General features: G+C 36.0%; 1 protein-coding gene across 1 annotated transcript; it reads left to right on the forward strand.

Annotated features, from left to right (window-relative positions):
* Positions 1-4,660: 4,660 nt before the first annotated feature.
* LOC101085660 (olfactory receptor 5G3-like) lies at positions 4,661-6,197 on the forward strand. The gene has a single exon (XM_011286872.3). The coding sequence runs from the start codon at positions 4,674-4,676 to the stop codon at positions 5,622-5,624; it is 951 nt and encodes a 316-aa protein (XP_011285174.1). The 5' UTR covers positions 4,661-4,673; the 3' UTR covers positions 5,625-6,197.
* The last annotated feature ends 5,542 nt before the right edge of the window (positions 6,198-11,739 follow it).

The raw sequence follows: 11,739 nt of genomic DNA on the forward strand, positions 1-11,739 counted from the left end.
GCAAATAAAGCCTTAATCAAGCAGAATAAAGGAAATAATAAAGATTAGAACAGAAATAAATGATATAGAAACCAAAAAAAAAATCAGTAGAACATATAAATGAAACCAAGAGCTGGTCCTTTGAAAGAATAAACAAAATTGATAAACCCTTAACCAGACTTATCAAAAGACCCAAATAGATAAAATCACAAATGAAAGAGGAGAGATCACAGCCAATACCACAAAATACAAACAATTATAAGACAATACTATAAAAAATTATATGCTAACAAACTGTAAAATCTGGAAGGAACGGACAAATCCCTAGACACCCACAAACTGCAAAAGCTGAAATAGGAAGAAATAGAAAATTTGAACAGACCCATAACCAGTGAAGAAATTGAATCAGTAATCAAAAATCTCCCAACAAACAAAAGTCCATGGCTTCCCAGGGGAATTCTACCAGACATTTAACGAAGAGTTAATACTTATCCTTCTCAAACTTTTTCAAAAAATACAAATGGAAGGAAAGCTTCCAAACTCATTCTGCCTCATCAAGCATTACCTTGATTCCAAAGCCAGACAAAGACCCCACTAACAAGGAGAATCACAGGCCAATATCCCTGGTGAAACTGGATGTAAATATTCTCAACAAGAAACTAGCAGATCAAATTCAAGAGTAAATTAAAGCAATTATTCACCGTGATCAATTGGTATTTATTCCAGGGCTGCAGGGCTGGCTCATTATTTACAAATCAATCAATGTGATACATCCCACCAATAAAAGACAAGAACCATATGATCCTGTCAATAGATGCAGAAAAAACATTAGACAAAACACAGCATCCATTCTTGATAAAATCCCTCAACAAAGTGGAACATATCTCAACATCATATAGGCCATATATCAAAAACTCATTGCTAATATCACCCTCAATGGGGAAAAACTGAGACCCCTTCCCCTACAGTCAGGAGCAAGGCAAGGATGTCCACTCTCACCATTACAATTTAACATAGTCTGGAAATATTAGCCTCAGCAATCAGACAATCCAAAGAAATAAAAGGCTTCCAAATCAACAAGGAAGAAGTCAAACTTTCACTGTTTGCAGTTGACGTGATACACTATGTAGAAAACCCAAAAGAAATAAGACATCTATTTTCTTCAAAGACCAATTATTTGTATGTTAGATCTTCTTTTATTCCTTGGTAATCATCTTTTCTATAACCACTCCGAAGTTGTAGCTTATTCTAAAATGTTATCTTTTTAACCTTCTCAAACATCTTCCATGATTGTTTTATGGAACATCTGGATTACTTTTTTGTTTTGTTTCATGTGATTACAGTTTTCATGTAATTTCTTTCCTGGGCTTAGCCAGCATATTTCCATTACCTGATATAATTTTATTACTTTTTCAACACAGGTATTTTTAATCTTAAAAATCTATTGAAGGATTTTGTATAATGTTTTTCTTTTAATAAAATTATTTTTTCCTTTTATTTTCCTTTCCCATTTTAGATTAATCAAATGTCATTAAAATCTGTTTTTGTTTTTTCTTATTATTTTTAATTGGTTCTAAGAAGACGTTCCCTGACATTGTTAATCAAACAAATATAACATAATTGTAAAGGCTAAATGTATACCATGGTAAGTTATAAATTTTGGAGAGAGGAACTTATTTTCCAGTATTCAACAAATACTTACACAATACCAATTATTGACAGCCTTCTGAGATAGATAGCTAAAAATGAACTACCGATAAAATGTTATAGGCATTGAATAGAAGGAAATATCAACTCTTCTTTCAACAATAAGGTCCCAGAGAAGGTGGTGATGGTGGTGATGGTGGTGATGGTTTAATCTGTGTCATCAGACTCTACTTGCTTCTCTCTTCTGTGACCCTTCTATCCCAAACAACTTCCTTGCTTCTGCTCCTGCTTCTGTGGATCTCTTCCTTCTGTAGCATTCTCTAGAATACCTTTACTTTTTAACTTCAGTTTATCTAAATTTTATTTATCATTCCAACATAATTCCTTCCTTATTTTCTTCTCTATTCCAGTTTTATAGTGATCTTTCATTACTTTGGAGTCCAGTGACTGTGTTTTATTTTTTCTAGAGTGAAGCAAAAGCTTCCTTGAACAGCTGTGTATTTTTTTAATGTCTAGGTTTCTGTCCCCAACTATGCTATAAATCCCTAATAATGATACATAACATTAATGAGTACTGATTCTGTGCCAGACACTCATTAAGGACTTTAAATGTATTACTTCATGAAATCCTTACAACATCTCTGTGAACTAGACACTCTTGGCTTCTTTATTTTACAGATTAAGAGAATGAGGCACAGAGAGACTTAAAAACTTGCTCAAAGTGACATAAGCAGAAAGACTGTGGAATTAAGATGAATAGCAGGTGATGTGTTTCCAGAATCCAAGTGCAAACTATTTCCTCCAAACTGGTCCTGGTGCTCAACGTATCACTCTCCACTGATAGAAAAAAAGTTCTTTGGGCAAAGGAAGATCTCAAAGGGGTTGGGGGAAACCACAATATATTCTTAGGAACCCTCTCTTTAAGAAAAGACATAGTTAGGAAATAATATTTGGTCTAAATGCCACTGAGATTCTTTTAATTTTTCCCTTTAGGTGTAAACTCTTGAGGTTTTAGTTCTTTGGGGACCTGGCTCTAAGATAATGAAAACTCCCAGGAAAATGTCCTTTATTCTGTGCAGTATGTGTATTAATGTGAAGGTCAAAGAGTGTCTCTTTATTCCCAGGCTCTTCAAGATGGGAGATTTGGCTTCACCAAGTATTTAGAAACTCATACCTTTTGGGATAAGTTACCACCTTTAAGGAAATTAGTGTCCCATTCTTCTAGAAAATGATGATTGAAGCAATTAAAGGAACTACATGAGGGATATTCTTAAAGAAGTGAGTACACCGCGTTTTGGAAAATGTGACATTTCCAAATTTTGGTGGAGAAACATCAGGTTGAGTTTGAATGTCAGGAAAATAACTTTCCTAGCACAGACTCTCTAAAGAGAGCAGACTTTGAGATTTTATTCACATTCTCAGGAAACTAAACAACTGGTTTGTGTGAGTTTTTTTTTGTTTTAAACTGAATTTCTTGTTTAATTTTGTATAATACGGAGATTCTGAAATGTCCACAAGGATTTCCAAAATCACAGAATGTAGATATTAAAGGGCATAGAGATCATCCTCCTTGTATTATAGAAGACTCGAAATGACTTATATTCAAATAAATGAAAAGAAAGAAGGAAGGAAAGAAAGGAATAAAGAATGAAGGAAAGAAAGAAAGAAAGAAAGAAAGAAAGAAAGAAAGAAAGAAAGAAGAAAGAAAAAAGAAAGAGAGAAGAAGGGAAGAAAGAAAAAAGCAGAGGGTGGTTGGACCCAAACTGGAAACAGCCTCTCTAAACTACCCCTACATCCACATACCTATATTAGTATATTTGGGCTACCATAACTGAAAACGTTTATGCCATACCTGATGCTCCTAAGTTAAGCCTAGAATTGTCTTTGTGACTACTGAAAGCTTACTTTATATCACATTGAGGAAATATGATAATGGTAAAAGAAGCAAATTTAATACAGTCACTGTATCGTATACCAGGCTTCACACATAATTATTGTATAATATGAGTAGCATATTGCTTTTATTTATTTAAAGATTAATTGAAGTGAGAATAAGAATAAGTAATAATAAATGTTAAAGTCAGATCTTTTTCATATAAATTATCCTACATAGTGATTGTCTCCTCAGAAGCCATTTGATATTATCTTCCTGAACTAATAAGACAAAAAGTCGTGTTTTCTTCACTGTGCTCCCTGCATAAGTTATTCTGCATTTGATATTTTCATATCTTATTACTGTAATTGATACTGCCTAACAAATTTCAGAATAAGTACATTAAAAAGTAGTTTACATAATGTATAGGGAATCACATAAATAATAATTTCTTACTTTGGCGCAACACACGCTTAATTTTCTATACACTTATAATGATGACATTTCCACTTTGCTGTCCAACATTTGCTAGGTCATCTGTTTTCAAAGGCAAGATCTCTCCATTTCTCCCCTGACATCATATTACTTTACATGAGTAACTGCTTTGCTAATTGTGTACATTATCCTTCCATAGGCCATTATCAGTGCAAGTAGAGAAGAGACTGATCAGCCCATCTATGAATTGTGTCTTAACAATATTAGAATGACACTGATCCTTCAATAAGAACAGGAACTCCCTTGCTTAGTCTTTCCCAGATGTCTAATGTCTGCATATCACATTGGTGAGATTTTATAGTCCTCCCAGTAAGGGTATTCCTAAGTAAGTTTTATTATCCCATAACACAGTAAGATGAAATGTGGAGGGTAATTCTCATTTCAAACAAAATTTTAGAACTTGAGGAAGGTTTTGACAATATAGTTGGACTCTTCTTTTTATCAGAGAGTACTGAATCCAAAGAGATTGAGGGTGAATTGTCCAAGTTTACAGAGAATCTTTGCATAACTCTCATACCTAGTACATGAAAATATTGTCTTTCAGTTCAACAATATTTCATTAATTGTCTAATATAGATCTGTTTAGCATAATGTTATTGCCTTAAAATATATTTGTAACTGTTGGTTATTTTTTGATAAAAATTATTTTTCTTTCTTTATAACAGGTTAAAACTGACCAATGGAAAATAAGAATCAGACTGAAGTGACTGAATTTCTTTTCTTGGGTCTCACAGACATTCTCCAAGAGCAGATTGTCCTCTTTGTCATGCTCTTCATTGTCTATCTTGTCACCCTGGGGGGTAACATAGGGATGATCATTCTCATATGGACTGATCTCAGATTCCACACTCCTATGTACTTTTTTCTCAGCCACTTGTCCTTTGTAGATATTTGTTCCTCTTCTTCCATTGCCCCCAAGATGCTGTGTGATATCTTTGCAGAGAAAAAAGGTATCTCTTTCATGGGTTGTGCTACACAGATGTGGTTCTTTGGTCTTTTTGTGGCAACTGAATGTTTCCTCCTGGCTTCCATGGCATATGACCGGTATATGGCCATCTGTAGGCCCTTGTTGTATACACTCATCATGTCCCAGAGGGTCTGTGTGCAGCTGGTAGTAGGGCCTTATGCCATGGCTCTTCTAAGCACAATGACCCATACAATTCTCACTTTTCGCTTACCTTTCTGTGGTACAAATATCATCAATCACTTCTTCTGTGACATTTCACCACTGCTTTCCTTAGCATGTGCAGACACCTTGATCAATAAATTAGTGCTGTTCATCTTAGCTGGAGCAATTGGTGTGGTCAGTGGCCTGATCATCATGGTCTCCTATGTTTGCATCCTGGCGGCCATCTTGAAGATGCAGACTGCTGATGGGAGAAGGAAAGCTTTCTCCACCTGCTCTTCTCACCTGGCAGTTGTCTCCATCCTGTATGGGACTCTTTTCTTTATCTATGTTCAGCCTGGCTCAAGTCCCTCCCTGGATATCAATAAAGTGATTTCTCTGTTTTATACCGTGGTGATCCCCATGTTGAACCCCCTCATCTACAGCCTGAGGAACAAGGAGGTAAAAAATGCACTCAGGAGGAAGTTTGAAAGGAAAAATTCTCTAATGGTTTTGGCAAAATAGAACCCTGCCGTGTTGTACCACAGATGTTGGTGCAGGCTGTGTAGGAGAAAGATCACTGAAGTGGAAATCAGAAGCTGCATGTGAATTTGTCCACTGCCAGGTCATAAGTGATTTGAAAAACGGACTAGTACTTAAATATTTTTCTGCCCCATCTTGTTGTCTGTAACATGATGATATTTTCCAAAAAATATAGAGATGGATCAAGAACATTAATGTGAAAATATACTGGTAGAAAACTTAGGTAAATATTTGTACAATCATGGATGTTTAAATACTGTTAATCCAGACGAGGAAACCAAAGTTCTAATAGAAAGTTCAGAGCATGAAAAACAATATTAAAAGGGAAATAATAAAATAAAATATTTGTGTACATGTGCCAGACATTGGGATAATACCCCCAATATTCAAAGAGCATTCTATAATTCACAATAAAAAAGAAAAACAATAGCTAATTGAGTGAACAAGTGAACAAGCAATTCACAAAATGTGAATGTAAATTGCCAAAAATGTATGGGAAACATGCTGAACATCATTACTGGTCAAGTAAATGAAATGAAATTAAAATGTCAGTGCAGTGCCTTTCAATGTAGGAGAAATATTGATAGTTTTCAATGATGGTGAAATTTCTATTTGCCATGTAACACTATCATTTCCTGCTGATAGTATGAATACTACAATTCTACAAAGAAACTTGTAGTGTCCATATAAAATAATAACTCTGTCTGGTATTTGAACCATAAATGAAAATGGACCATTTTCATCTTCTGATATATTGCTGCTTTGCCCATCTCACTTTATTTATTGGATGATCTGATGGGACCCAGGACATAAGGGCAGTCCCGGATACATAATTATTTTGTGTCTCTTGTGCTAAAATTTCTTTTTTATTAGGGCCCACAAACAGACCACGAGCTCTTTCTCAAAAGCCATAACATTCTTGTTGCCAATGACATTGAATGGCTTCAAGAACTACATGATTCTCCCACTGAGGCTTGTAATAAGCTCCACGTTTCTTCTTACCCCATGAATATAACTTTGATCATAAAGTCTGTTGTACTGTACCCGGACCTGCTGCAAAGCCTTTTCCTGATCTGCATCCCACGTTTCTTCTGTTAAGTGTTTATTTGTTTTCTGAGAGAGAGACAGACAGACAGACAGACAGAGTGAGAGCCGGAGAGGGGCGGAGAAAGAGGGAGACATAGAATCCGAATCAGGCTCCAGGCTCTGAGCTAGCAGCACAGAGCTTAAAGCAGGGCTCGAACTCATGAGCTGCGAGATCCTGATCTGAGCAGAAGCCTGAGCCATCCAGGTGCCCCTGCATCCCACTTTTCTAAGTCAGATATAATTCTTGTTTTTGTTTCTCTGTAGGTGATGTGTCTTTTTGACTCTGCCTGCTTTCAAGACTTTTTCTCTATTTTCAATTTTCTGTACCTCGAAAATTGTATGCTAGGCATAGTGTTTGCTAGCATTTATTCTGCTTGGTGTTCTCTAAACTCCCTGGATCAGTGGTTTGGTGTCTAATTTGGGGAAAATAGTCATTGTTTCAAATATTTCTTCCCTTCCTTTCTCTCTTTCTTCTTCTGATAGTCCCATCATATATATGTTAGACCTTACTTAGCTATTTGGCTCTGTCCTCTCTCTCTCTTTTTTTTTTTTTTTTTGTCTTTATTTTCTTTCCTTTTTTAGTTTTTGAGGTTTTCATTTCTATATCCTCAGGCTCTTTGATTCTTTTCTCAGCTGCATCCAGTCTACTAATGAGCCCAACAAAGGCATTCTTCATTTTGGTTACAGTGTTTTTAATCGCCAGCAATTTAATCACAGCTGATTTAAATTCCTGGTCTGATAATTCCTACATCTCTACCATGTCTGATTCTGGATCTGGCTCTGTCTCTTCATATCATGTTTTTGCCTTTTTGTATCTTTCTTGTTATTTTTTTCTTGCTAGCCAGCTGGTGTACATAAGCCTTTAGCAATGTAGTGGTAAGGTGTGGAGGGATGGGAGCATTCTGTAGTCATCCGATTAGGCCAGGCTTTTGGTGTAGTTGTACCTCTGGACTGTGAACTTCAACAGTGTTTCTCAGTGTTTTTTTCTCCCCTGTAAATTGGGACAGGATGACTAGAGTGGATCAGAGTGGGTTATTTCCTTCCTTTACGTGGAAGGCTACAGGAGACTGAAGCTGGCCATTTCTCTTCACCCTGATCAGGATCTGATGGCACCCCAGCAGGGTACTGTCTGGTTGACTAGTTTCTCCTGAGGGCAGCCTTTGTTAAGAAGTACAGAGCTCTCTGATGGATTTGAGAATGGTTCTTCCTCTCCCCTTATGGAAACAAAAGGAGATTTTTCTCTTACATTTACTATGGGGATGTGGTCAAGACTCTGAAGGTAAATCTCACTCCCTTGCTCAGTTCAGGTTTTCCTTTCAAGGAACTGGTTCTCACAGCAGTTTCCTCTTGTGGGTAAATTGTGACTCTCTGCTTTCACCTGTGTGTCTCTCCAATCTTGGGACAGTGGCTTGCCCTGTGTCCTCCCCTCTCTTACAGACCCAAGAAGAGTTCTTGATTCATCTGTATTTTTAACTTTTTACTTATTAGGACAGAGTGGTGACTTCTAAGATCCTTGCATGCAGAACTAGAAACCCACAGTCCCTTCATGGTTTTTGCAATAATGTTCTCTCTGCCTGAGATACTCATCTTCCAAAATATGCCTGAAGCACTCCACACCTTTCTGCCTTGACCAAAGATCATTTTCTCAATGGTGTTCACTCTAACTTATTTAACACTGAATTTGTTACCATCTCTACCCAACCAAGAAATTTAGATTCTCTTTACTCTGGGCTAACCTTCTCTGTTATCCATAAAATTTATCACCTTCCAACTTGTAACACATGTAAATTTATTTTTTAATTTATTGTTTATTATCTTCTCTTATTAAAATGTAAGCTTCATGTGCACTTGTTAATTTATTAAACTGGTACATCTCAACCACTATTTGGACCTATTGTATGTTTGATATTTAGTCAATGGTCAGATGGTGTGGCTTGATGAGAAAAAAAGTCTAACTCATGTGATGGGTGGGTAATCTCACCATTGTTTGGTCATTACACATTCTTTTTTATGTTTATTTATTTTGAGACAGAGAGAGAGCATGGGAAGGGGAGAGAGAGAGAGGGAGACAGAGGATCTGAAGTAGGCTCTGCACTGTCAGGGAAGGATGAGAGGATCAGACTCACGAAGTATGAGATCATGACCTGAGCCGAAGTTGGACGCTTAAAGGACTGAGCCACGCAGGTACCCGAGTCACTATACAATCTTATGCTATTCTTTTGTTGGCTATCAGGTGCCAATAGTCTCTTGATGTTTCAGAGTCTAATACAGATGAGTATTTGTACCTATCTTCAGATGATGGGAAAGTCTTAGAACAATTTAATTTCCTTCAACCCACTGTTGATTTGAATGTTTATTGTTTTCATTTAATCAGTTTTCTATGAAGGACATTATGTTTAGTTTCTAGTAGTTAATATCTCTATAGTTATTCACATCTGAATTTTTCCATTGAAATACACACCCCTCTTCATCCCTGAGATTCCATAAGTAATGTAATATTCCTTCTGACTAATGAAATGATTAGTATTATCTCTAGTTCAGTCTACGCGTGAAAACTTTTCTTAGATTTTCCTTGTTTGAATACACCTTTATTTCACCTCCATAGTTTCATCTGGTGTAGAGTTCTCAGGTGCTACTTTTTTCAGCACTTTAAAGTTATTCTATCTTCTTCCATTTTTTTTTATTTGTGTTAATTCAGATATCGGTCTCATTGCTCCTTCAAAATAATTTTTCCTTTTTCGTACTGAGTGAATTTTAGATTTTCTTTTTCTTTAGTTTTTGTACTTTGAATATGATGTCCTGAGGTGTGTTTTTCTTTATAGGTATATGAAATTTAATATTGTGGGTTTTTTAAAGAATTTTCCAGGTGCTCTGATTTCTAACTACATATGGATTAGAACTTGTATGAAATTTAGTCTGTAAAGCCCTGTTCTGGGGCATCACCTAACATCAATATTTTCAAGGAATAAAATATGGTAGATTTCATTAATGATCAGAAATGTTTTAATGGGGTTTTGACCCCTGAGAGTATGTGGCTTGTATGAAAGCGTACCTGAAAGTGGTGTCTGGGACCCAACCCACAACTGAGAACCTTCCCCCGTCATTCTGAATAAACCTAAAACAAGATATTTCCAAGTTGTGTGTAGTTAGTTCTTTGTTACATATTTGATTTTTTCACATTTAGCTCCAGTCACCCAAAACAACCTATACAAACTTTCAGGGATAGTTTCTGAATTGTGAGCTTCTGTCTCTTAGAAGCCGGTGCTTCTTACTCAGTAGAACTCTGTTTTGCTTTTCAAAGATGATCCCATGATGACAGAATATTTTTGTCTTCAGAAGCCTTCCTTGAGGGAAAAATCCACTGTGAGGTGATAGTGGCTCAAACTCTAACATCCATGTCATGTAATTTCTTCTCTATTGTTGTAGAGTCATGAGGTTAAGGGTTCTTCATAGATCAGGTGTCAATGTATTCAAATATGCACTTCATATTGTGCCAAATGAGAGTCAGAAAATGACAAGGAATTATTTTATCTGTTAAAAGACCCTGGTTAATCAGGACAAATATAAACAATGATACTTCGCTAATTCTACATTGGAGACGCTTGATTTTTCTTGCCTAAGGTCAGAAGTTTAAACATTTTGGTAGAAATTGGAAGCAGTTATGAGGGGCAAATAAAGGATGTTACCAAACAGGTAAGTTTCCTGAATTTGTATAGGCCAAATCCATGGAATGATATTAATTATGATTTTATGGCCAAAATGTTTTTTTTTAATTCTCCAATGCGAAGCTTCTTTAAGATATTTTTGTGCATGCTTCTTGCTAAACATAAAATTTACATGATTCTTAAACCTGAATAGCAGGTCTTTTTGAGTTACCAAAATGTGCATTCCATTTCCCCCATTTTAATGAAAATCTACTGATGTGACATGACTGGTATTCCACTACCAATGGTTTTTTGACATATACTTTTAAAAAATAAATTATTTGTAAATTCTACTTTACTATTTTCCTGCAATTACATGAATCCATTCATGAGCAAATAAAAATATTATTTGCAATGAATCATGCTTTCTTTGGAAGCTTAGATTTGTGTAAGAAATGTCATTAAGTGACATTCATCCATAAAGATATGATTTTAAAACCTCTTTCTTGCCAGCTAGGAATTGAAGAGGCCATCTCCTGATGTAGTAAGAGTGCTCAGTGAATAAGTGGCTAAGTATTTTAAAATGCTGTTTCTGGATCAGTTGGAACTACAAATATGACTCAAAGTAAATAGCTGGGAATATTAGAATAAGGTATTATCTTTTATTTATCAAAGTAGCAGTACCAGCTTTATCACTCTACCTCTTGGCTGAATCTCAGGGATTAAGTGGTGGATGCAAAAAGGATTAAGCAGCAGTGAATTGAAGTTGGTGGGATAAGATGGGATGTCAACAATCAGAAGCCACTTCAAGCTAGACCACCCTTACCAACACCTGTATTATTCCTGCTGAACTACATGTACATTTTCTAGACAAGTGAAGTTATAAGGTATAGAAGTTAAGACATGGTTAAAATAGTAGATTTGCATGTACATTTGAACTTTGAATAACATGGATTTGAACTGCATGGCCCACCTATATGCATATTTTTTGGATAAAAATAGTACAGTACTGTAGTTGTATTTTTTCTTGCTTATGATTTTCTTTTTAAATGTTTATTTATTTGAGAGAGAGAGAGAATGAGCGGGGGAAGAGCAGAGAGAGGGAGAGACACAGGGCCTGAAGCAGGCTCTACGCTGACAGCAGCAAGCCCAATGCGAAGCTTGAACTCAAACCGCATGATCATGACCTGAGCCAAAGTCAGACACTCAACCAACTGAACCACCCAGGTGCCCCTTATGACTTTCTTAATAACATTTTCTTTTCTCTAGCTTACTTTATTGTAAGAATACAGGATATAACACATATAGCATAGAGAATATGGGTTAATTGATTATTTATGTAATCAGGAAGCCTTCTGGGCAACCTG

The sequence above is a fragment of the Felis catus genome, chromosome D1, assembly GCF_018350175.1.
Source record: "Felis catus isolate Fca126 chromosome D1, F.catus_Fca126_mat1.0, whole genome shotgun sequence".
In the NCBI taxonomy this organism is placed as follows: Eukaryota; Metazoa; Chordata; class Mammalia; order Carnivora; family Felidae; genus Felis; species Felis catus.